At 35.0% G+C, this 25,214-nt stretch overlaps 1 protein-coding gene and 1 pseudogene across 2 annotated transcripts in view; one reads left to right on the top strand and one right to left on the bottom strand.

Annotated features, from left to right (window-relative positions):
- DARS1 (aspartyl-tRNA synthetase 1) overlaps positions 1-22,896 on the top strand; it is a 62,027-nt gene extending 39,131 nt beyond the window's left edge. For both annotated transcript variants that reach the window (XM_019661349.1, XM_019661348.1), the window contains 12 exons: positions 1,028-1,130; positions 3,892-3,972; positions 4,869-4,928; positions 7,083-7,194; positions 8,076-8,210; positions 10,476-10,623; positions 15,316-15,462; positions 16,755-16,797; positions 18,015-18,095; positions 19,299-19,410; positions 19,589-19,660; positions 22,227-22,896. In XM_019661349.1, coding sequence (XP_019516894.1) covers positions 1,028-1,130; positions 3,892-3,972; positions 4,869-4,928; positions 7,083-7,194; positions 8,076-8,210; positions 10,476-10,623; positions 15,316-15,462; positions 16,755-16,797; positions 18,015-18,095; positions 19,299-19,410; positions 19,589-19,660; positions 22,227-22,318 — 1,186 coding nt within the window. In that variant the 3' untranslated portion in view covers positions 22,319-22,896. The remainder of the gene's footprint in view (positions 1-1,027; positions 1,131-3,891; positions 3,973-4,868; positions 4,929-7,082; positions 7,195-8,075; positions 8,211-10,475; positions 10,624-15,315; positions 15,463-16,754; positions 16,798-18,014; positions 18,096-19,298; positions 19,411-19,588; positions 19,661-22,226) is intronic.
- LOC109392717 (40S ribosomal protein S25 pseudogene) lies at positions 13,635-14,794 on the bottom strand (annotated as a pseudogene).
- Positions 22,897-25,214: the final 2,318 nt, after the last annotated feature.

The raw sequence follows: 25,214 nt of genomic DNA, 5'->3' as shown, positions 1-25,214 counted from the left end.
CATACTTGCATTTTTCTTGCATCCTTTTTTTCCCATCATTCTGCAGCGCCAGTTACCACCTGAGAATTTTAATTGATAAGTTTTACATGAGGAGTTGACTTTGGCCAGTTGAGCCACCATGATGCTGACATCACTCCCTCCAAGGCCTGGAAGTTAAATCTTAACCCTCTTCCACTAATATATTGTGACACATTCAGTCAGCACAAAAATATACACAAAAGTAAAACTGGTACATTTTGTATGGGAACCGCTTTTTGGGATTATACCCTTTCTCTCTTGGTTATGTTCTAGAGATCAAAAAATAATCAATTGGTGACTTTAATAAGCTACTTCACAAATTTTATATTTCAGAATTTGAGTGTCTTTTGTTCAAAAGTCAAGTTTGTTTTAGAATTAAACTGCCCAGAAGGTGCATTTATTTTACTCTTAGTGTATATTAAGCTTCATATAGACATTCTTAAATGGGATTATACAATCCAGTAGGCTGTCTGCCATAAATCCAGTCAACGACAGTGTGTACTCAGAAACTAAGGGCAATGAGGATTTAACTGCAGCACCCTAATATCCTTTTATTACCTTGAAATCTTTTCAGTTGACCTTCTTCTATTATTTAGTTCTATTACATACCAGTAATTGCATTTATTGAAGACCATGTTTCTTGTTATAGGAAATGCTGATCTTAGTAAATTTCAGCTATAGGGAGGGAAATGTTCTGTGATAAATAATTGAAAGACTTTTTCCTACTTTCCACAATTAACTGCTTTTTAGCTGGTCCTGTTGCCTTTTATATCCAGAGTATTTTATAAATGGTAAGTAAATTATGCCATCTAGAAAATCATCTCTTCAAGGAATCTCACAAGGTGTGCTACATAATAGCTTATTGTAAGTAGGTTAAATAGACTGGCTTTATCTCAAGTGGGTTACTCTATTAAAGAAAAGTTTAATATATTCAGCTTTACTGTTGAAACAAATGAGTTCTGACACCTCTGACGAGATGATTAAAGTTGGGAATTTTTTCTTTTGACAGCATCAACAAAGAGAGCATCGTCGATGTAGAAGGTGTTGTGAGAAAAGTGAATCAGAAAATTGGAAGCTGTACGCAGCAAGATGTAGAGTTACATGTTCAAAAGGTAATCTTTTTCAAAATATAAAACTGTGTACAGAAATAGATTTGAGTAGCTCCTATAGCTGTATGTTAAACCTGTATATTGTTAATAGAGTTGATATATAATATTGGAATTTATAAATTGATTACTGAATCAATTAGTTTTTGTTATATAATGAACCATCCCAATACTTAGTGACTTAAAACAACAGATATGTATTTGCTCACTATTCTGTGCATTGGGCAATTAGGGTCAGCCCATCTGGATTGGCTCATCTCCTTCATGTGTCATCAGCTGGGCTCACTGTCACTTCTTGGACATTTTTTCCTGTGTCCTCGCTTCATCCAGCAGGCTAGCCAAGGCTTGTTGACAGGGTGCTAGAATGATTCTCAGCAGCAAGAGAGGGAGGCCTTAGAGTGCAACACATTTTAAGCTTCTGCTTGTTTCAGGCTTGCTAAATATTCCATTGGTCAAAGCAAGTCACATGGCAAAACTCAGATTTAAGAGGTGGAGAATTCCATCTGTTGATGGGAGGAGAGGCAACAGCATTGGAAAAGGACATGAATACAGGAGCAGGAGGAATTATTGCAGCCATTTTTGCAAACGATCTACCGTAGTCACATAGGGAAAAATATAAAACATTGAAAAAAAGCAAACTTTATTCACTATGATGAGCCTATTTTGCTGTGAACTTTCTTATGATGATGTACTTCTACACATTGATGATTAATTCTTAATTATTATATTTCCTTATAATCATTTATTTCTGATATTTTACAGTTTGAAAATCAAAAGAGAATACCATATTGGTGTTACAGTCTAGCAATAACTTCTCTTCATACAAGATTTATCCCACATCTATTTTCTTCTCAGGCATAAAGACTAGAAGTGCTTATTATCATTGACTTTTAAAATACTACAAGTGAATTTGTATATATTTAGTACTGTTGAAATAACCCTGCAGTTCTGAACCTGTAGTTCTCAGGTCCAGGCCTAGTTTGTATCTATCAAATGCATCATTAAATTTCTTTTAAGCAGTCTGCCTGATTGCTGTGTCTTACATGTGCTCACACATATACATAAATACACACACACACCCTGTGAGCATATGTAAAATAGAGCAGTCAGGCAGGCAGGCAGGCAGACAGATGCAGAAAGATAGATTGATACACACACACTTATTTGGGAGTAAGGTTATTTACTGGAATTGATGGTCATAGAACTCTTCAAGAATATCTTGTATTTTTTACTGACCTAACTTGCCAAATTATTTTGTTTTCTTTGTATAAGTCTCATTGTAGTAAACCAATCCCACCAGGAAGTCTGTATCCTAGTAAATACAAACCAAACTAAGGGTATGCTGACCAAGAAGAACAACCCCCTGTCTTCCAAGCAACATATAATTTTGGTGAATGGAGCAAATGTACTTCTAAAACGTTCCGATTATCTAGCATTTAGTACAACCTTAATAAATGTTAACAATAAATATAAAGCCTAAAGAGCTTATAGACAAATTTGGCCTCAATAAAAATAATTATACAGTATCTCACAAAGCATAAATATTGTATACTGAATAGAATCATGTAGTAAGCACTGGCTCTCTCTTATCATTCATTTATTTATTCAGCCAGCAGTTACTGAGTATATACTTTGTGCCAAGCACTATGTGAGGTTTTAGGAATCAGAGTGCTCACAACCTAATGAAGGAGATGATGAGTTTCTATTAGCTATAAAAATAAAAGAGGTAGCTGTCCAGTTCCCCAATTTTGCACTGGAGATGAAGTTTCTTTTAAATCATGAAATGGAAGCGCTACAACTTGGGTATGGGGTGGGGGGGTGACAAATAATTCTATTCACTATGAGGAGGACTGGAGTATCCCTCTGACCCTTCTTGAAGTGTCTCAGCTGAATTCTAAATGTGATCTTCCAACTGGAAGAATGTAATTTCCTTTCCTGAATTAACTAAATAAGGTCTGTTTCCCTTTTGTACTTTAGCAGGTTTTCCAGACGTAGTTGGGAATAATTAATAGGGTAACATGTGTTTTAAGAGTAGCTAATTCTTTATGACCTAACTGCTTTTTAGCACTAAAACGTGCAATTAGTGTGAGTGAATATTGAGGGATTTTAACACCATAAAGGAATACCTTCTATGGCAGCTCCCAGCCAGGAGAGCAGCAGGAAATGATACATTACATGTTTGATGAAAGAAGGCAATGCAGGGATATTTGGGGAAAGAATGAGAAAAGAAAGGAGAGGTGTAGCAGAGTCGGGCTGACTTTGGTTCTAGTGATAGAAATGGCTAAATGCTGTTAACAATAACTCATTTGTTAATGGCCCCTTCAAATGAGCAATGTTTTTATATTCATTATATCCATTTGATTCTTAACGCAGACCTCATTTTTTCAGAGTAGAATATTGAAGCTCTGAGGTTAAGTGATTTGCCTAACAATAGCTTTTATGTGACCAAGTGAGGCCTTAACCCAGACCCTCAACTAATTATTTACTTATTTATCACAACGGTATGCACCTTTGAGTTTACGCAGTATTTGTATATGTTATTTCACTTGACTGTTTCAACAACCCAGGGAGGTAGGCAAGAAATACGATTTTATAAGAGAAAAAACATATACCATTTTGTTTGATTTTAGCAAGTAGTTTCAGTTAAAGATGTATGCAAACATTGCTTTATGTTTAAGTCAACTGTAGGTTTGTAGTTTGTTTTTTTAAGCAAAAGATGACAGGTTTTGTGTGCTTCTTGATATTTTTGGAAATCTCTCACTTTCAGATTTATGTGATCAGTTTGGCTGAACCCCGTTTGCCCCTGCAGCTGGATGATGCCATTCGGCCTGAGGCGGAAGGAGAAGAGGTAAAAATCATGCTTTTGAAATACGATGCTTCCTCTGTGTGTTTAGTCTGCAAAACATTGAAAACTTCATGCCCTGCTTTTATATGAAGGGTACCTGTTGATTTGAGATTCGTTTTTATTTAAATTTACTCTTATATCAACAATTCTCAAACTTTTTCGTCTAAGAATCCCTTTACACTCTTAAAAACAATTGACCCTACAAGCTTTTGTTTTTGCAGGTATATCTGTCCACATTTTCAGTATGAGACATTAAAACAGAAAATTTTAATATTAATTTATTAAAAGTGACAATAATGTAAATATATCTACAAATCTTTGTAATGCCTGGCTTAGTAGACAACAGCTAGATTCTCATATCTGCCTCTGCATTCATTCTGTTGTGATAGCATACATCCCAAAACTTTTGGAAGACTCAGTATAGTCAGGAGAAAATGAGAATGAAAGGTATTATGAAACACAGGTTTCACTTCATGGACTCCCTGAAAGTGTCTCACTGATGCCCAGAACATACAATGAGAACTACTACTCTATCAGCTTTTATCTGTTCCTTCAATCTTTAACTAGCAGGTAAAATTCAGGAATCAATGACGGTGCAGGTGGTTAATTCTTCTGATGTCCCAATGATGAGGCAAGGCTTTTGGGGGTGGGAGATGGAAAGAAAGCATTAATCCCTGTTCATTCTCATTTCTCTTCTTTCCACCTCTCTCTTTCTTTTAATAGTGACTTCTCTCTAGCCCTGCTTCTTGTTTCTTGGATCTCTAATTTGGGGGCAAAGAAACGCATATAATTAACACACATAAACACACCTATTGTCGCTTAAAAGTTAACATGGCTTCTAAACGTGTTTTTTGTATTCTGAAAAAAATAGTAAAAGCTGTTTTTCCATCTTTTTTTAGGAAGGAAGAGCTACTGTTAACCAGGATACAAGATTAGACAACAGAGTCATTGATCTTAGGGTATGTCTCATTTGTTTTAAGTGACGTGATTGTGCAGAAATCAAGGAGGGCAGAGGTACCATACCCATCTCAGGCTTATGGTACTAACTGGCCTTTGCCTGTGTGTAAGTATGATAATACAAGAAACAAGTTACCTTTCCAACTGACCCTTCCCCTAAAAAGAATGCAGACAACAAGGACAGTCGAATAATAAGTTCACAGGGTGTTGACTTGCTTCATTTTAAAATGACAAAGGAATGCGAAGCCAGTAAATGGGCTTGCTTCCAGGTGATACCTGTTTTAGACAAGTTAGTCAGCAAATGGAAACATAACCATTACTATCACTACAAAATTGTGAAAGAAATTATGTGCGCATTTTAGAACAATCTCGTAGAGATTAGTAATTAATGCCTCAATCCTTTGAATTTGATCTGAGCACAGAATTAATAATAAATAAGTAGTTGGCCCTGACGGTTTATATAGTAATCTCATTGGTCTTCTGTTTCCCTTTCTGGCTTGGTTACAAGTGAAAGAGTTCAGTGGTTTCATCATTGTAGTAAAACCAATGTCATCTTTCTTTCTTAATTTTTTGACCACATCTTCCTCCTTTATGTAACACATTCTACCTAAAGCTTAAATTCTTTGTCACCTTATGAGTTCTTTCCAACTTTTCTGCAGCCATACACATCAGCCTTTAGCATATGTTTCCCCTGATTATTTGCTTTTTATCTGCCTTTACTTTTTCCATATTAATTTGTGGTATGTGAAGGTTAGCAATAATCAAAAATCCTACAGCCTAGGGCCGACCGAGTGGAGCGTTGGTTAAGAGTTGGCTTGGGACGCCAGCTCTGAGCTGCAGGGCCCCGGTTCGGATCCCACATGTGGGCCAGTGACACTGCCCTCTACAGCTAAGATGGTGAACAACAGCTCGACCTGGAGCTGGCTGTGAGTCGCCGGCAATGGCATAGGCTGCAGTTGGCTGCCATAAGCTACTGCGACTGCGAGTGACTGGCAGCCAGCGTGAGCGGCTGGCAGCCAGTGTGAGTTGCTAAGAGCCACCGTAAGCGGCCATGCAGGGGCCAGCAACCAGTCTGCCTCAGCCAGGAAGAGTGCAATGATCACAATACCGACATGGGCCAGTGAAGTGACGTTCTCCACAACTAGACTGAAGAACCAAAGGACAGCAACTTGTCTGTTCCCCTTCCCTGATTCCCCAACACTGTCCCCTCCTCCAATTCCCCAGTAAAATCTTTAAAAGAAAAAAAATCCTACAGCCTATAAACCTCAGGGTTTTCATAATTTTGTCCACAGTAGTTAGACATCATACTGTATTTGTCTGTGGTATTTGTTCATACAAGTTATTGGTTAAGCCTCTAGAATTTGGCCCAAAGAGTATTTTTCTTTGGCCCACATCATTTTTTTTTTTAATTTAAATTCATTGCCACCATTGAAAAATGGGGTTTTCACATTAGATCTAAATGGCTTTCCTTAAAAAGTTGGAGGTAAGGGGCCAGCCAAGTGGCTCAGTTGGTTAAGAGTTAGCTTAAGAGTGCAACCTCTGAGCAACAGGGCCACTGGTTCTATTCCCACATGGGCCAGTGATGCTGCACCCGATCTAAGCTGCCACTGAACTGCCAACAGGTAGCATGGTGGCTCAGCTGGTGAGAGCACGTGCTCCTAACAACAAGACTGCCTGTTGGATGGTGAGCTGAGCTGCTGCCCGAATGGCTCAGTGGATAGAGCGCGTGTGCTCTTAACAACAAGACTGCTGCTTCGACTCCCGCATGGGATGGTGGCTACGGCCACCCGCAACTAAGCTTGTAACACAGCACCTTGAGCTTAAAGGCAATGAGCTGCTGACGGGCAGCCAGATGGTGACTGGCGCCCTCCACAACTAAGGCTGAAGAACAACAACTTGGCTGGTCCCCCTCCCCAATTCCCCAACACTGTTCCCCTCCCGCAATTTCCCAACACTGTTCCCCTCCCGCAATTTCCCAATTAAAAAAAAAAAAAAAGTTGGAGGTGAATCTGGCAATATTGGGCCCAAATGGCAACATCAGCTAACACTCTAGATGGGGTATTACATCCTCCACTAAGCCCTGCACCACCCAGGAAGTATCATTCATTTATTTCATTTTTGTCAAATTGATTTAATTAAATGTTATTATTTTATAGACATCAACTAGTCAGGCAGTCTTTCGTCTGCAGTCTGGCATCTGCCATCTTTTCCGAGAGACTTTAATTAACAAGGGTTTTGTGGAGATCCAAACTCCTAAAATTATCTCAGGTATGCTTTAATATATTTCTCTTAATTTTTAAAAATAATTTGCTATTACTTCTCAGCCTTTGGGCTAAGATCAAGTGTAGAGATAATTTGTTTTCCCCCAAGTTGCTTAATATTAGTTTTTTTAAAATTTAAGAATCCCAAGTATCCTTTAATGTTTATTGCTATGAGACTATTTATTTCAAAGACTGTGCTATATAACAGCAGTCACATATCGCTAACATCAATATTACTACACCCCCTTATTTCAGGAATCATTGTGATAATGATTATAAAATGAGGCAATAACACACGAAGCTAGATTGTGGTTATGTAAGTTGCACCAGAAACTATTTTCATTCTGTAGGTTTCTCTTTAAATTGGTATTGCGATTTTGTTTTGTATAAACTGCATTATAAAATTAATACTAATAATTGCAGATGGGAAAAATCTCATTAATTCTCATTCTTATATGAGAACCACCTCTTAATCATTAGAGTTGCTTAAATAACACCAAAAGTATGTGTTATGAATGACATTTAGTTGTAAATAAAAAATTGAACATTGCATTCTTGTTAGAAAAATTAAGAATATCTTTTTTCCTTTGTAAAAAAAATTTCACAACCCTAAAGTAGCTTTAATAGACTTGAAATTGATGCAGAAACGGAGTGTATATATCCAAAGAAGTAAAATTAAGGTTTAGCAAAGAAGCGATCTCTCCTAAATATAAACTGTTTATAAGCAGGTGTAAGACATACATAGACAATGGTTTCTCTGCAATTCTTGATTTTCCAGCTGTTTTTTTTAAGTGAAATACTTGAATAAAAAATATAAACTTTTTTTATTAGAAGTTTGCATTGATAAGCTTACAATTGATTATGATAACATAAATGTTTCTATTTCAGCTGCCAGTGAAGGGGGAGCCAATGTATTTACTGTGTCATATTTTAAAAACAATGCGTATCTGGCTCAGTCTCCACAGCTATACAAGCAAATGTGTATTTGTGCTGATTTTGAAAAGGTTTTCTGTATTGGACCAGGTAAGGTTTTGGCAATTATTGTTGTCTCAAAATTCATTAATTGTACCATAGTTAGGGTTTTAGAAACACATTTTATACACATTTTTAAAGCTTAAATCCTTTTATATGATGACTTCAAAAGCACTAGACTTTGAGGTAAAAATGACAATATGCTTGGGTAGACATTTGTAAAAAAAAAACAAAACTGGATGCTCAATAGTTCTTCAAACAGTTGAGCATCATTTATGTGAATAGAATCATAAGTATTATATATTCCTATGGAAGAATAAGGAAGAAAGCTTTTATTTGGGGAATATCTCATTTTTAAAATGCATGCTTTGAAAATATACACCCTGCGAAATATATCGAAGGATATTAATTATAAGTGTAATTAGAACAGAATTAGCTCCCATTTGGACTGTCCTTTCAACTCTCCATCAACACTAAAGAACTTGTAGTTGTTGCGATCTTTCAAATTATATATTTTATTGTCCTTGATAGCTTCTTACTACTGTTGTAAGTTTACAAATGTACCTCTAGATACTTTGCCACCAATTTTATTCGAAAGCTCTTCTGTTTTACTATTACTATTTGTACTGTACTTAGTATTGATAACATGCTAAAGTCCAATAGAAATTAATAACAAATGCCTGATTTAATAGATTATATTAACATGGTGTTTAAGATATATTTGCTAAAAGTCAAGCACGGACACATAATCATGTGACAGATCCTTTTATGAAGCTAACAATAAGCAAAAACCAGCTTTACTTCATTGTTAAAAACTTAGCAAGTTATTTTAAATATGGAAGTTTTTTTTTAATACTTAATAAAAATTAAATACCTGCGAATAGAGAAACTGGCAAGATCATTAAATGTCTTAATATCTGAATTTATTAAATAATTACATGTTGAACACTTGCTGTATATACAGAGGGTACCAAAAAAAATGTATAAACATCTTAAGAAAGGAAAATGGTATTAAAATTGTAACAGTCGATATATACCAATAACAAAAGATGAATACAAGTCACATTTGACTTCTGCAATTACAAGAGTTGAGCAAAGTGGTTACCATCAGCATCCAGACACTTCTGATGATGGCCGTCTACTGCTTGAGCAACACTGACCAAAGCATCCACATGTATACATTTTTTTGGCACCCCCGGTATAGCCTTGCACTAGGCACTTTGTACATACAAGAAGAATCACCCAGCACTTCTCAAATGTTAATGTGCACACAAATCACCTGGCAATCTTGGTAAAATTGCAGGTACTGCCAATCAGGTCTGGGGTGATGCTTGAGATTCTGTAGTGCTCACAAGCTCCTGGAACTGCTGATGTTGCTGATTCGCAAACCAGGCTTTGAGTGACAAGGGAATAAACATGTCTCTGCTCCCAACACAAAATAAGACATGCATACATATATAGTCACAGGGAATAATCAATCAACTGGTTTTTCATGGTGAATAATGATTGTGCTATACAGTTAGCAGATTAATGCTAATGGTGTGGTATAGGTAGTGTAAAAAGAGAGAAGATGGAATTTGCTAGAGTCACCATAAAAGAAAATTCAAACCGAAATGGGCTTTAAGGACAGAGTAAGAGATAAAGACAATGGAGATAGCATTCCAGTCAGAAGAAGCAAGATGAGTAAAGAGCATGGGAGAAAATAAAAATAAGACTAGTAAGTATTAAGAAACGGGAAAAATAGGATAGGATTAAATTATGAAAGCATAAAGATTCTAGACTTTGTCATTTTATGTCTTACTACAGTAATCATTTGGGAACCATTGTAAGTTACTGAGCAAAGATGTGTTATAGGAGTATTAATGTAAAAGATGGAGCAGAGCTAGAGTCAGGAAGACTGGAAAGGAGGAAAGTGCAGTGAGGATAAGAGCTGGATGGAGGTAGTGGCCGAAATGTGTATAATGTTACTTCATTTGTACAGATTTCATTTAGCTTGAGTCAAGTTTTAATAAAATTGAGAATTCACTATATTGAATCCATTTTTAATTATTGAAAAGGCACCTCAGGATCTTTTATTCCCTCGGGGTTCTCAGGAGTCTCATTTATTAATTTACATTTGTTACAGCTTTTACTACATGACTGTAGGAGTTTGTAATAAACTTGCTTTCCAAGAGGCTTATCAAAGGCTTTTCCAACCCTATAGTGATAATGAAAATAGTACATTTGAGTACTAGTAAATAGAATTTTGTATTTAAATCCCAGTTTCCCAAGATATAAAACACCATTTACTTTGTTTTTCTTTTGTTAATGTTACAGTGTTCAGAGCTGAAGACTCTAATACCCACAGACACCTAACTGAATTTGTTGGTTTGGACATTGAAATGGCTTTTAATTACCATTATCATGAAGTTGTGCAAGAAATTGCTGACACCTTAGTACAAATATTCAAAGGACTTCAAGAAAGGTAAAAAAAAAATTTTTTTTTCATATCCCTAAATGGACTTAATTTCAAATCAATTTGGGTTCTTCAAAATAAAGCAATTCTTGAGTTGAAATGTGTAAACTAAATTTTTATTGAACTTATGTGTACATATAAAGACTTGCTAGTAATAGTTAGATGATCAGTTAATTAGTGAAAAAAATCCACACTCCAGGCCGGCCGAGTGGCGCATTGATTAACAACTGGCTTGGGACGCCAGAGGACCCCGGTTCAGATCCCACATATGAGGGCCAGTGACGCTGCCCTCCACAGCTAAGATGCTGAACAACAGCTCAACCTGGAGCTGGGCTGCTATGAGTCGCCGGCGACGGCGTAGGCTGCAGCCCCTGTTGCAGTGGGTTGCCATGGGCTACCGTGTGTAGCCAGCAGCCAGCGTGAGCGGCCAGCAGCCGCCGTGAGTGGCCGTCCAAAAGCTGGCGACTGATCTGCCTTGCCTGGGAAGAGCGCAATGATGGTGCCAACTTGGGCCCGTGAAGCAATGTCCTCCACAACTAGACTGAAGAACAAAAGGACAGCAACTTGTCTGTTCCCCTTCCCCAATTCCCCAGCACTGTTCCCATCCCCCAATTCCCCAATAAAAATCTTTAAAAAAAAAAAAAATCTACACTCTAAATACTCTTCTGGATCCAAGTCAACTGGGACTTCAGCTAGGTAACCTCATTTTGATGGGGAAGTTTACCAGATTATAAACAGCCTAACTATATTTGTATTTTCCTTTATACTGACATCCTGACTGTCTCAAGAAAAAGAGCCTATGTTATTTTTATAGCAGTTTATTATTATTTGGGAGGTAGTTATGAGGTGGTGACTAATAGCTTGGATTCAGCTAGATCCAGGTAGCCTAAGTTCAAATCCCTATCCTGCTACCTATCTGGGTGAGCCTTGTGCAAATTATTTCTCAGCTATTATAAATCAAGGTGATATAACTTACCTCAGAGGTAAAAAGTTCATTCATTCTACTAGTTTCTAACCTTTACTGAATCTCTGTGTATGTTAAGCCTGTGTCAGGAAGGGTTAATTCTTAGATCAATTTATATTTACATGAGTGCCCAATAAAGATTAGAAACTAGTACACTGGAAGGGACTTTCGACTTATTTGGGCCTGGTGAATTGACAACATTTAAAGAAAATTACTAGACATGTTCTTGATGTTCAGAAAATTGATTTACGTATAATGTTCATTTAGGTAAACCCTCTAAACTGGCAAATAGTTCCTCCCTTAAAGGTCATTGAAAGTTTCTTACCTGTGATGATGTTTAACATAGAGGAAATAAGAAAACAGAAAGCAAATTAAGTAGGATCAAGAGAGTCTTTTTTTTCCCCTTTCTCCATACTTGTGACAGTACTTCAATATTAAGTAGGCTATTACAGACTTTCTCTAGTGCTTTGATAACTGACAAAAGACTGTATTGGAAATTTTTATTTGAAGACCACTGATTTAACTATTAATTGTTGATGCATTTGGATGTGCTTCATTGATACCTAAAGAGTTCGGAAATATTGTGAAGCTTATTTACCCATTACAAGTCTAATAAGTAATTTCAAGAACAGAAATTAATCATTGATCTTATAAAAATGTTGTAGCATATGCACCAATATTTTCCAGGCATTCTTTACATTGCATTGCACCTTTAATGACTAGTTAATTGCAGACAGCCTTAAAAAAAAACCTTTGTTCTCCGAAACATTTCAGTACAATTTATTTTAAGTAACTGTCATTCAGATTTAATCTATGGAATAACTAATGTTCTTATAAAACAAAATATCTTTTGAAATTACGATGAAGTAACAGAGCTTTCACATTTATAATTCAAGAAAGTTTCTGAAATCCATTTATTTTAGGTATTGATGATATCTTCCCTTTTTAATATTAGAATATGAAATTTCCATTTTGGTTTTTATAACAACAGACCATTCATGAATCAGGCCTTTGGAATTAATCAAATCTCTACTTATAAGTTAGAGACTCGGACACCATTATCACTGGACTTTTTCAGTAGACTTAAGGGGGCAACTTGGAAATAAAAATGTTCTTTGTATAGTCTATAAATTATTTAGGAATTTTAAGTTTCTATGTCAGTTCTAAATTGTATTCCCTGGCTTGTGTCATGTCCCTCTCATGTTTTTCATTAATATCCATCTATCATAGAAGAATAATATACAAATGTATTTTAAGATATTGATAGTCATATTTTTGTATTACCATTGATATACATGAATGGGAGATAATAGCCAAAGCAAAGAAAAGCAATGTAAAAATCAATGACTGGGGTTGTCTTAACTCTTCTTCTACCAAGATTTGAATAAATCAATGGCTAAGCTTTATTGCTCCATGAAAGTCTTTAAAACTAATCAGTAAGTGATACTGTTTTAATTTCTACTCTTTTGTAGAATGTAAACATACTTTTTTCAATTCTATTAATTATGGAAAATGTAAAACCACATGCAAAGGTAGGGACACTAGCCTAATGAACCCCATGTATTCATTACCCAGTTTGAACCACTGTCAATACATAGCCAGTTTCATTTTACCCATTTCTCCCACCCCCCTATCATTTTGAAGCAAATCCTAGCTATCATTTCACCCATACATACTTCAGCAAAAATACACTTTTTAACCTTAATAAAATACCATCCTCCACAGCAGCATTTTTGTCTTATGCCTACTGTTTAGAAGGTAGACACTATAATAGTGATTATTAAAATGGGAAAGAAATTGGCACTCTCCTAAACAAACTTACAGTATAATGGGAATGGGGGAAAATAAGATAAGTATTCATTAATTTGGTCTTCCTTGATGATAAGTATTAAAGGATTAAAAATTCAAATTTTTCAGTAACTCATAAAATGGGTATTTTATGTTTCTGTTAGCTGATATGAGTTGTAAAGTTTTATTCTTCAGTGCCACCGTGGTAACAACCAAAGACTGAGAAATGGTATTAAATATTTTAAGTGTTTAAATTTCACTCATTAACTTTTTTTTTTTTTTTTTTGTCTAATCTGCCATTTTGGCCACCTCTAACTTACTTTTTTGATAACACTTTTTCTTGGTACATACACTGATTCAAACAGGATTTTTTTTATTTAATAAAGTTTTATTTTTCAAAATGTACAGTTGGTGGGACCTGTTATTCATGCATCTTCACCAGCAGCTGGGGCATCCCCACCCTTGGTGTTTCTGGTGTAAATTGCTTGAGCTCTGTCCTTTGAAACTAATTTAATAACTCCTTTACTAAGGAGCTCCTGAAGGGCTGCCGTCTCCAAAACACCACGGATCTTTAGCCTGTCAGAGACAACAGCTGGGGTTATAAGCTTCTAGTTGGGAACTTTCTTACAGAGTTTGTACTATGTCGCTTTGTCAAACAAGACTAGGTTATTGAGCTTGACCCGAACTTTGCCTTTGGACCACTTCTTCTTTGGGGCCTTGCCTCCAGATTTGTTCACTGGGTCTTTGTCTTTCTTGGCTGACTTTCCAGCATCTTCTTGTCTTTGAGTGGAATGGCAAAGTGCGGATAGTAGTGGCTACAGCTGCAGCTTCGCTAAGATGTTGGACAAGAAAAAAAAAGCTCAAACATGATTTTATGTGACAAAGACAGGTTCTCAATTCTTACTAGTTACGTGGTGTGATAAAAAAAATATGGTGAATGTTTAAGTTTTTAAAAATTTATTACAGTAGAAGACACATTGCCATTAATCCTCCTCAAAATACTCCCCCTTGCTTCGAACACATTTATCCCATCGTTCTTGCCACTTTCTGAAGCATTCTGGAAGTCCTCTTTCGTGAGTGCACTGTCTTAGCTGCCTGGATGTCCTGAATCATTTTGACTTTGGGGAAGAGCCAGAAGTCACAAGGTGCCAGATCCAGTGAATAAAGTGGACGAGGACACACTGTAATGTTTTTATTTGACAGAAATTGCCGTATACCAGAGGCAATGTGTGACACGGAGCATTGTCATGATGGAGGATGAAGTAAAGACAAAAGAGGACTCCCAGAACTGCTTCAGAAAGTGGCAAGAACGATGAGATAAGTGTGTCTGAAGCAAGGGGCAGTATTTTGAGGGGGATTAATGGCAGTGTATCTTTTACTGTAATAAATTTTTGTTTATTAAACATTCACCATATCTTTTGAACACATCTCATATTTTTTCTTAGCTGTTGCTACTACTGCTGATAAGTCTAACAGTTCCTGAGACAATTTCTGTACTGAGGCTGATTTTACACAAAGCTTTGCTCTAAAAGCATTTCAGTCTGAATTTCAAAATTATCAGTGAAACGCATAGAACTAATAGTATGTACAGTAGGCTCTTGGGTCCCTGTCCACCAGCCACTTCGGAACGGGCTCTCGGGCAGTTGGGGGGCGTGTGGGTGGGGCTGAGTGGTTTAGCTAGAGAGGGTGCTTAGCTGACCATGGAGCTTCTGCCCCTGAACCTCTCAGGGGTTGCCCTTTCCTCTTCATTGCACAGATAGCGACTTCTGTGAAATGTTAAAAATGTTGCTTTGCTAAAAGAAAAAAACTGTACTATCAAGAGTGTGCTCCTTATTTCGCCAGTGTTGAAACTTTTTAAAATGATTTTTATGTATTGCCACAGTGACCTCCTGTGGGGAAACTTGTTTATCTCACACGTTTTTATTAACTCTAAATCATTCTTCAAATAGGTTTCAAACTGAAATTCAGACAGTGAATAAACAATTCCCATGTGAGCCATTCAAATTTTTGGAGCCAACTTTAAGACTAGAGTATTGTGAAGCACTGGCTATGCTTAGGGAAGCTGGAATTGAAATGGGAGATGAAGAAGATCTGAGGTTTGTCTTTGGAATTTTTAAAACTTTAGCAATTAGGTTTAAGATATGAAAGAATTAATATATTAATGAGTGATTTTTTTTCACCCAGCTGATAAACTTCAGTTTTATTAATTTTTTGGTATATAGTATGATGCCGTTTTGTTTAATGTGTGGTCTGAAATAAAATGTTATGATTGAATGTGGTTTGCCTAAGCTTCAGTAATTTTATTTATAAACATCTTTTTTTTTTGTTTCCTCCCCCTATACTTGTAACGCTTTAAAGAATATAGGGACTTTTGCCTGTGGTTTTATCATCTAAGATGTTAACTCTGTCAATTAGTGGTGTTAGAGAAGGTAGACAGCAGTCTATATTCATCCCCATACAGGATTAGGGCATAAAACTGGTAAGATCTCCAAAGTTTTAAAAATCATTATTCTTTATTTGATATAAATTCAGTTCATACAACTTATAATTTTGAAACAAATTATGTAATTTAAGAAAGATATGAAATGACTATATTTTGTTAACGTGTTCTTAAGTTAAAATAAGGTATCACAACAATTCATATGGATGTAAGAGGGAAAGGGATAATTGTCATTTTTTTTAGGGTTTTTAAATAAAACATTTCACTCAAAATCCTATATTTTTGTTTGTTTAACAAATATATATATGGTTTTGGCATCCCCTACATTGCTAGATGACATCGTATGGCAAACCATGCATTCTATAATTACATTAAGTTGGGCAATATTTTCTTAAGTATTTTGGAAATTGTTCTTAAATAGGATAGATGCTAAAGTAGCAACCTCTCGGCTGTAGAAACTTAACTGGTTTATATAAACAATATTATATTTTAAAGACTTAGAAACAATGGTTTTTGTTTTATAAACTTTTGATAAAGAGTAACAAAAAGGAGAGACCATTTTGAAGTGGAACCACTTAATGATAAGAATAGCCTATGTTGGTATAGTGAACTTGTATTATATGTAATTGTAGGAAATTATGTATCCATGTTATTTCTGAATCAGTTGCCAAAGTCTGTGTAAGGTTTTATTTAAATAGTATTAGGCAGCACCTTCTAAATGCTAAGTCACTGTACCAGCTGCATTTATAAGTCATCTCCAGTAGCATTTGCCTTTTTAAAAAGGAGCAGAATAGACAACTATGTATTTTGGCTGGATTTTTTATCCCTGGACTTCAAATAAAAGAAGTGCCTTATGTGCTTATTCTTTTAAGTTGCTGTTTGATCTTCAAACACCTGATCTCATGTTTTGTTTTGTTTTGTTTTGTTTTGCTTTGCTTTGTTTTTCAGTACACCAAATGAAAAGCTGTTGGGCCGTTTGGTAAAGGAAAAGGTAGGACTCTTGTACATGCTGTATTTCTTTTTCTAAATCTAAAATGTATCCTGATGTTAAAGAACAGTTGCAGAGGGGACTAATTTTTCTAGAATAGTATGATTTTATTAGTTTAATATTCAATTTTCTGATTTTTCTTATTATTCTAAAAGTGATAGCTATGTTAAATTGTCAGATTTGTTAGAAAAGACCTCAAAATGATTTGAAATTATTTAGAAATGGTCTTCCCTGAATACTCCTGCTGATCATGGGACTTTTGAGCAAGAACAAGTCTCCTTTCTGCCTCTTATGTGAAAGCTACTTTCCCGTCTCATTTTCTAAAACTCCAAAGATAAAAGCTAAATTTAGTGTGTTCTTTAAAGAAATTAAGAGAATTGTTTAATGAAATGAAAACAGTCCTTGAGCTCCTCCTGCTGGTTACACAATAAAATGTTAAACTGACTGGGGAATTAACTCATTTCTGAAACTGCAATGTTGAGTTTGTAGAGTTTATGCCTTTAAAATGTTATTTCAGCAGAGCCAGTTACACTTTGTCGGCTCTGTTGACGTTCCCTCTACACTCCAGTTTTGGCAAAAATATTTATCGTCAAAACAGTTGAAATGTGATTGATTTCTTTTTAATTATATCCAGGTCACATAGTAAGTATTCTTTCCAACAAAAATGTCATAATTTCATGTTAATGTTATTTATTTCAATTGTATTTTTCATTTGAAGAAAACTACCAAATTTCTTTTTGATAACTAAACTAAAATTTTAGTTATTGGAAAGATAATCAAGGTTTTTGAAGAGACATTTGGGATAATTGAACATAAACAGCTATAAAATACATCAGAAGAACTAAATGAGCTAGAAGAGCAAAGGAAAAAATGAAAATCAAAGAAGTTTACTGCATAATTTTTGGTGTGGGAGAAATTAGAGGGAGATTACATGTCCCCACAAAAAAGAAAAATGAACATTTGAACTATGATTGAATAGTCAACAGCTCCTAAAAATTAAGTATTGGACGCATTTGTAGAACATGGCAAAATACGATAGGCTACAGATATTACTTGAAAGAAGCAGAATAATTATTGTATATACAGTGTTATTACAATAATCTTAAAGCACAAAACTTACATATAAAAAAGGACAGTAATTACCAAAATGTTAGCCTTCTTTTTACTTTTATTAAACTTTTTAAAAAATGTATTTTAATTATATTTATTTTTTTTTATAGTATGATACAGATTTTTATATTCTTGATAAATATCCATTGGCTGTAAGACCTTTCTATACCATGCCTGACCCAAGAAATCTTGTAAGTAATTTGATTTTAAACAACCTGTTTTGGGGAAGAAGGAAAACTTTATTGTCACTATGTCAAATTGTACAGTGGAAATAATGGTTTTCATTAGTAATTTGCAGTTTCAGTGGTCACGTTGTTATATATATTTCTAGTAGTTTCTGTCAATTCAGGTCAAAATGAAATCTGAATATTCTAGCAAATCAGTCCCAAAAACCTATATTAAAATTCATTTTCGGGACGGCCGAGTGGCTCAGTTGGTTAAGAGCTCGCTCAAGAGTTTGAGCTCTGAGCAACAGCAGTTCAAGTCCCGGCCCGAGCTGAGCAGCCGCTGAGCTGCCAACAGGTGGCAGGATGACTCAGCTAAAAAAAAACAAGAAAAGTCATTTTTTGAAGATTAGGAGGAAGAAACACCATATAAATAATAAATTGTATTACTAGATTTGCAGACATTAGCAAATTTATTATTGGCCTTGAACTAAGAATTCACATTCTGTCCTAGGAGTTAATCTAAATAATGTCTTGTAGCCTTTTACTGTTTTTCTACTGCAGTGGTTCCCAAACTTTAATATGCATCAGAATTCCTTGGGGCGCTTTTTAAAGCACAGATTTCTGGGCCCCATCACCAGACTTTCTGATTAGTTGGTGTGGGTGGGGCTTGATAATTTGCATTTCTAACAAGTTCCAGGTAATACTGAGGCTACTGTTCCAGGAATCACACTTTGAGAACCACTGATTTATTGAAAGACAGGGAAAAATAGTTAAAACTTGACAGGGAATAGGTTAAGCTATGGTAAGTTGATGTTTAATTTGCTGTTCTTAAAATAAAAAAGAAATTTTAATTGATAATTGAAGTTCCAGAAGTGGCCCAAAATTCCTACCACGCTTAAAACCATTTCAGTTGCTAAAGTGAAGTAAGAATCAGCACACTTCTTAGCAGTGAGATGCGGTGCTCTGATTTGGTATTGGAAGGTGTGGGAGAAGGGGAGCATAAAATCTGATAGAGGCAAGGAAGAAGCCATTATTCAACCTTCACTAGTTTAATCCTGTTTTAAAGAAATTATGTTCAGTGGAGCAAGTTACATCATTAATTGTAAGAAAAAAATGAGCATACTCTTCATGCAACAGGGATTTTTTTTTTTCCCACATATGTGTAATGGAAATAGGATGGTAACCACTTGAAAAGTGGTGTTTTTTGTTTGTTTGTTTTTCCTGCAGAAACAGTCCAACTCTTACGATATGTTCATGAGAGGAGAAGAAATACTGTCAGGAGCTCAAAGAATACATGATCCTCAGCTGCTAACAGAAAGAGCCTTACATCACGGAATTGGTAAACAAGTTTAATATATTTAGGAGAGTAATGTACTCTGAAAACAACACATTTTAAACCTTTTAAAGACTTCTTAGAAACACAGTTATGTGTTTTAGTCTTCATTGAACAATAATTGCTTTTGCACTTTTTTAAGCTAAATAAGATGATAAATTATGTTTGTCTTGGTTTCTTGTAGATTTGGAGAAAATTAAGGCATATATTGATTCCTTCCGCTTTGGAGCCCCTCCTCATGCTGGTGGAGGCATTGGTAATATTCCTTTAATATTATCACAATAATATTTCCAACCCAGATTTAATTGGCAAAGTATTTATTCAGTTCTAACTAAATTTCTTCAGTATTAGACTACAAAAAGTAAATTTCGTATGTTGTTATTGTTTACAAATAAGTACATAAGTGCTATGTGTAATACAATTTAAATTATAAGAATTTTTAAAGTGAATTATAACAAGTGAAAATTTGATTTCCAAGGAACAAAATGAACAGCTAACTTGTATGTTCTAAAATATTGTAATAAACATCTTACCATTCTTTTTCTCTTAAGAGTTTAAAAGGAAAATGTCTTATTAATTGAATGTCCTGTTTTCATGCTGAATCCATAATTTCATTCAGATTACCCCAAACTAACTTCTTAGAGTTAGCTCAGATTGCTGCTAAATGTTTTTGTTGAAATGTAACATTTCATCGGCTTTTAGGACCACTTCTAGAGTATATGTAAGATAACGCTCTGTGATGTAATATGAGTAAATGTTTAACTAACTCAACTTTTGGATGTCCATATCAAAGACTCTTAGAAAGAATTCAGAATTTATACTTCTGTTGAATTTTTCTTTGTTGTTTGTTTGGAGGTTTTTGGTGAATAGGTAATATACTTTAAAAATTTTCAAATTAAAAGTTTTAGAAGAGTGTGCATTCACCAAGCTCTGCAAAGATAATCTTTGCATATGCAAAAATATATACACTTTTAAAATACATTTTTGCACAGATTGTACCATACTATATAAACTATTCGGTACCTTGAATTGTTTACTTACTATATTTTGTAAGTAAAATACAGTTTCAGATGTATAAAGCAACATAATAATTAGACATTTACACCCCTCACGAAGTGATAACCCCCCTCCCCCAAGGTACTACCCTCTGACATCTTATATAACTGTTACAGTACCATTGACTATCTTCCTTATGCTATATACTCCACCTCCCGTGACACCATATATATATATATATATATATATATATATACACATATATATATATATATACATATATACATATACACACACATATATGTATATACATATATATGGGGTTTTTTTTCTTAGAGTTGACATACAGTATTATTCTACTTCAACCTCAGTTGTACAATGCATTGGTCATGCATCTACACAGTCTAGGAAGTGATCCCCTTGATAAATCCAGTGTCCATCTGGCACCTTACATGATCTTTACAACATTGTTGACTATATTCCCCATTCTGTATTTCATATCCTCATGATTATATTGTATCTACTAATTTGCTCTTTCTAATCCCTTCACCTTCTCCTCCATTCCCTCCCCTGTCCCATCAGAGTATTATTACTCAGCCATAAAAAAGAATGAAACTTTACCATTTGCAACAACATGGATGTACCTTGAGACTATTATGCTAAGTAACTCGTTCTTTATCAATGCCTAAAAAGCTTTTTCATTCTTTTTTTTATCACATATAGAGTCCATTGAAAGGATAACCAGCTTCCTGTTGCTGGACATTTAGATTGTTACCAGCCTTTTGTTATTACAAACAAAGCTACATTGAATATATAGTTTAAATTTTAATGAATAAGTCATGACTATTCAGTAATGTGCACTTTGTATAATACTACAAATTTTTGTAACTACCTTGTAAAGAAGGACACTTGAATGGCTATCAAAATACCACCTATTTTTGATAATTAACATTTGAGAGGAAGATGGGATACAGTGTTTTTTTTTAGTGGTGTTAGATTACTATAACACAAGGTTCAAATACACGTCTGCAGATGTTTTTTAGTAAGAAATAAGAATAAAAATGTTAATTCTCTTATTTATATTTGTTTTAGAGTTAAATATATTCCTTTAAAATTAAAAGTTGTTGCTATATAAAAATATTCTCTGACCTTGCCTTCTTTGTGTGGTATATTAGTCTTCTACAACTTTAGTGAAATAGATAAATCAAACTGCACATAAAAAGTTTCATTTGCTGGTTTTCCTGTTTCTTAGCTGGTACTTGAACTTAATTCTTGTCAGTAATATAGTATTTCTGTCACATTTCAAGATTTATGTCACATTCTACACTCAAAGCATTTAGTATAATAACGTACTCTAGAGTCATTTATACAAGGAACCACCCACCATGTTACATGTCTGTTGAATTATAATAAATTTCTGGTACTTTTATTAATAAACTTCCTTGAACAAGTTTATGGCTCTCATCTTATGCTGATGACCTGAACTACGTAAGCAGAATCTGATGTCATTTGAAAACATACATACAGGCTTGTAAAATGGGTTTTTTTAATTTGTTTAAATCATAAATTTTAGACACTTACATAGAGTTTTGTAGTTCACATTTCACAGAATCCATACAACTTACAAATATCTCATTTTGTCCTTCCCACATACAATATCAACTCTATTTCTGAATCAGATCCAAACACTCAATTTTAAATTAACTCAAAATACTAGAAGTCATTTTCCTTCCTAACAAGGAAAAGTATTTTGTTGGTAGTTTTCAGTAAGTAAGACGCTGAGAGGTTTTCAGAAAAGGAATTAATATTTATTTTGTTTTCCCTAGGGTTGGAACGAGTGACAATGCTGTTTTTGGGATTGCACAATATTCGTCAGACCTCAATGTTCCCCCGTGATCCCAAACGACTCACTCCTTAAAGAAAGCCATGCTTGATATTTTTCCAGTAACCTGCTAGTGATCAGGCTGTACCTTAGGTACTTAAAATATGCAGTAGAACAGATGTCTTATCTAAAGTGCCACAATTACTTTTGGATTAATTCAGTATAGGTTACTTTAAAAGAGACAATTTTTATAACTTTGGACATGCTTCAGTAAGGAATGGTTGATCATTTTAATGAAAAATTCATATGGTTATATTAAAAATTCATACTGTATTACTACAATAAATGTTAACAATTTTAAACAGTTAAGATTGTAAATTTTTTTTTCTATACTGCAGTGGCTGTAATATTAATGTCTTAAATTTTCAATATTTGAGCTTATTTTTTTTAATTCTGACATTGAGATAAAAATTTTAGGGAAGTTTCTGAGATTTTAATGACTATGTAATTGGCATATTATGGAAAATTAGGCAGAATATATTAATTCTTACAAGTTGTGTCCACAAATCATGTAAAGCAGGTGAAAATACTGGTTAGAAAATATTCAATATAATATTGTATTAAATTGTTAAATTCTAAACCTGAATTTCAATAAAGTTTTAAAGGTACTTATAGTTGTCTTTGTGTAGCTTCATAGCAGTGTGCTTTCATAACTGGCTCTTTTTTTTTCTTTAAAGATTTTATTGGGGAACTGGGGGAGGGGAACAGCCAAGTTGTTGTTCTTCAATCTTAGTTGTAGAGGGTGCAGCTAGCTCAGCTCCAAGTCCAGTCGCCATCCAGCCCTCTGTCAGCAGCTCACAGCTGCTCAGCTCAAGGTGCCATGTTCAATCTTCATTACAGGAGGGCATAGGCCACCATCCCATGCGGGAGTCGAACCAACAACCTTGTTGTTAGGAGCATGTGCTCTCATCAGCTGAGCCATCCTGCCACCTGTTGGCAGCTCATCCGCAGCTCAGCTTGGGCGCAGCTCACTGGCCCATGTGGGAATTGAACCGACGACCCTGTTGCTCAAATCTCCCACTCTTAACCAACCGAGCCACTTGGCTGGGCCCTATAACTGGTTCTTCACATTTATAATTTGGGGAAAAAAATATACAACTAGTTTATGTAAATGCCTAAAATCAAATGAAAACTGATATATTCATAACATATTCATATCAAGATATAAGTTCAGATGAGTATAAGGATAGAGCTCTTAAAGCTGAAAGATTTGGGTTGCTTAATAGCTTATTTCACATAAATTAAAATTACTACAGAATTTTCTGTTTCATTTTTAACTGGTACTGGTATTTAGTGAGTGTCATTAAAATGCACTCCCATTTTCCCTACCAAAAAGAAATTTCTATGTAAGAATTACAATTAGAAACACTTTCCCTCTAGACTATTAAATATGTTGATACTAATGTTAGTTTTACAGTGAACCATACATAATGGGCAAGAACAAAACAATGTAATGCAAGTATTTCCCTACAGGAAAAGAAAAAGCAATACAGGAAGGTATGACTTTACCCCTAGACCATAAATACCTGCCCATTTATTTTATTTATGTTTTTTAAGCTTTTATTGGGGAATTGGGTGAGGGGAACAGCACTGGGGAATCAGGGAAAGGGAACAGACAAGTTGCTGTCATTTTGTTCTTCAGTCTAGTTGAGGACACAGCTTAACTGGCCCATGTTAGTATTATCATTGCGCTCTTCCCAGGTGAGGCAGATCAGTCGCCGGCCTCTGGACGGCCGCTCACGGCAGCTGCTGGCCGCTCACGCTGGCTGCCAGCCACACATGGTAGCTTTATGGCAACCCACTGCAGCCTGTGCCATCGCCAGCGACTCATGGCAGCCCAGCTCCAAGTCAAGCTGTTGTTCACTGTCTTAGCTGTAGAGGGCACAGCATCACTGGCCCTCATGTGGAATCCGAACCAGGGCCCTGCTGCTCAGAGCTGGCATCCCAAGCCAGCTCTTAAGCAATGCGCCACTCAGCCAGCCCACCTGCCCATTATTTTTGAAAGTTAATTTATTTCATCACCTAAATTATGAGCTCTTTGAAAGTAAATACTCAGTTTTTATTTTTCATATCCTACCAGAATATCTTGACTATAAGGAGCACTCCAACAGTGTTGAATAAATTTCAGCCACACCAAGAATAAAATGGACTACTGTCTATCTTTTTTCTGTATTATGTAATCCCCAGACCCTAAAATGGTATAATAAAATGGCTCCAGAGCTATTGTTCTCAAATTCACAGAATTATAGCTGCTTTCAAATTAAATGGTTTGTAAAAGTCTTAAGAGTGATAGAATCTTTTTATTTTTATTATGAAGTATTTCCAACATGCCAGAGTGGAGCATGATAAAAAGGAGACCCCAGTACTTGACACCCAGCTTTATCAAATCTTAACATTGTCATATTTGCTTCTAATATTTTCTTTTTTCAGGGGAAAGAAATTGTGGATACAGTTAAAGTTTTCTGTGTATGCACCCTGATTTTATTCCTTCCTACCCTGGTGGTAACTACTATATGAAATTCAGTGTGTTTTAATTCTTTTCCATGTTTTTATATATTAACTAAATGTTTATGGTTCTATAAACATTGTCTAGTATTTTGCAGATTTATTTGATAGTATATTCTGGATTTTGATTGGAATTACCTTGAATTTATAAAATAATTTGGAAAGATGTAGAGTTTTCTTCTTTTTTATCCTTTAATGAATGAACATGGTATAGCCCTTCATTTTTTGGTATTTTTTTCTTTAACTGTGGTAAAATATGTTGGTATTCTTTAATCTTTCAAAATTTTAAAAAGAATTTTAGTTTATGCTAGAATACCTTACAATTAACTGCTTTTTCATTGGGAACGGGATTTTTTTTCTATTTCATTTTTAAATTATTTGTTAGTAAAGCATTAGAACACTATCAGTTGTCAGTTTTTATATGTTG

The sequence above is a fragment of the Hipposideros armiger genome, unplaced genomic scaffold, assembly GCF_001890085.2.
Source record: "Hipposideros armiger isolate ML-2016 unplaced genomic scaffold, ASM189008v1 scaffold_345, whole genome shotgun sequence".
Lineage (NCBI taxonomy): Eukaryota > Metazoa > Chordata > Mammalia > Chiroptera > Hipposideridae > Hipposideros > Hipposideros armiger.
Note: the sequence above shows the minus strand (reverse complement) of the source record. Positions and strands in the feature narration are given on the sequence as shown.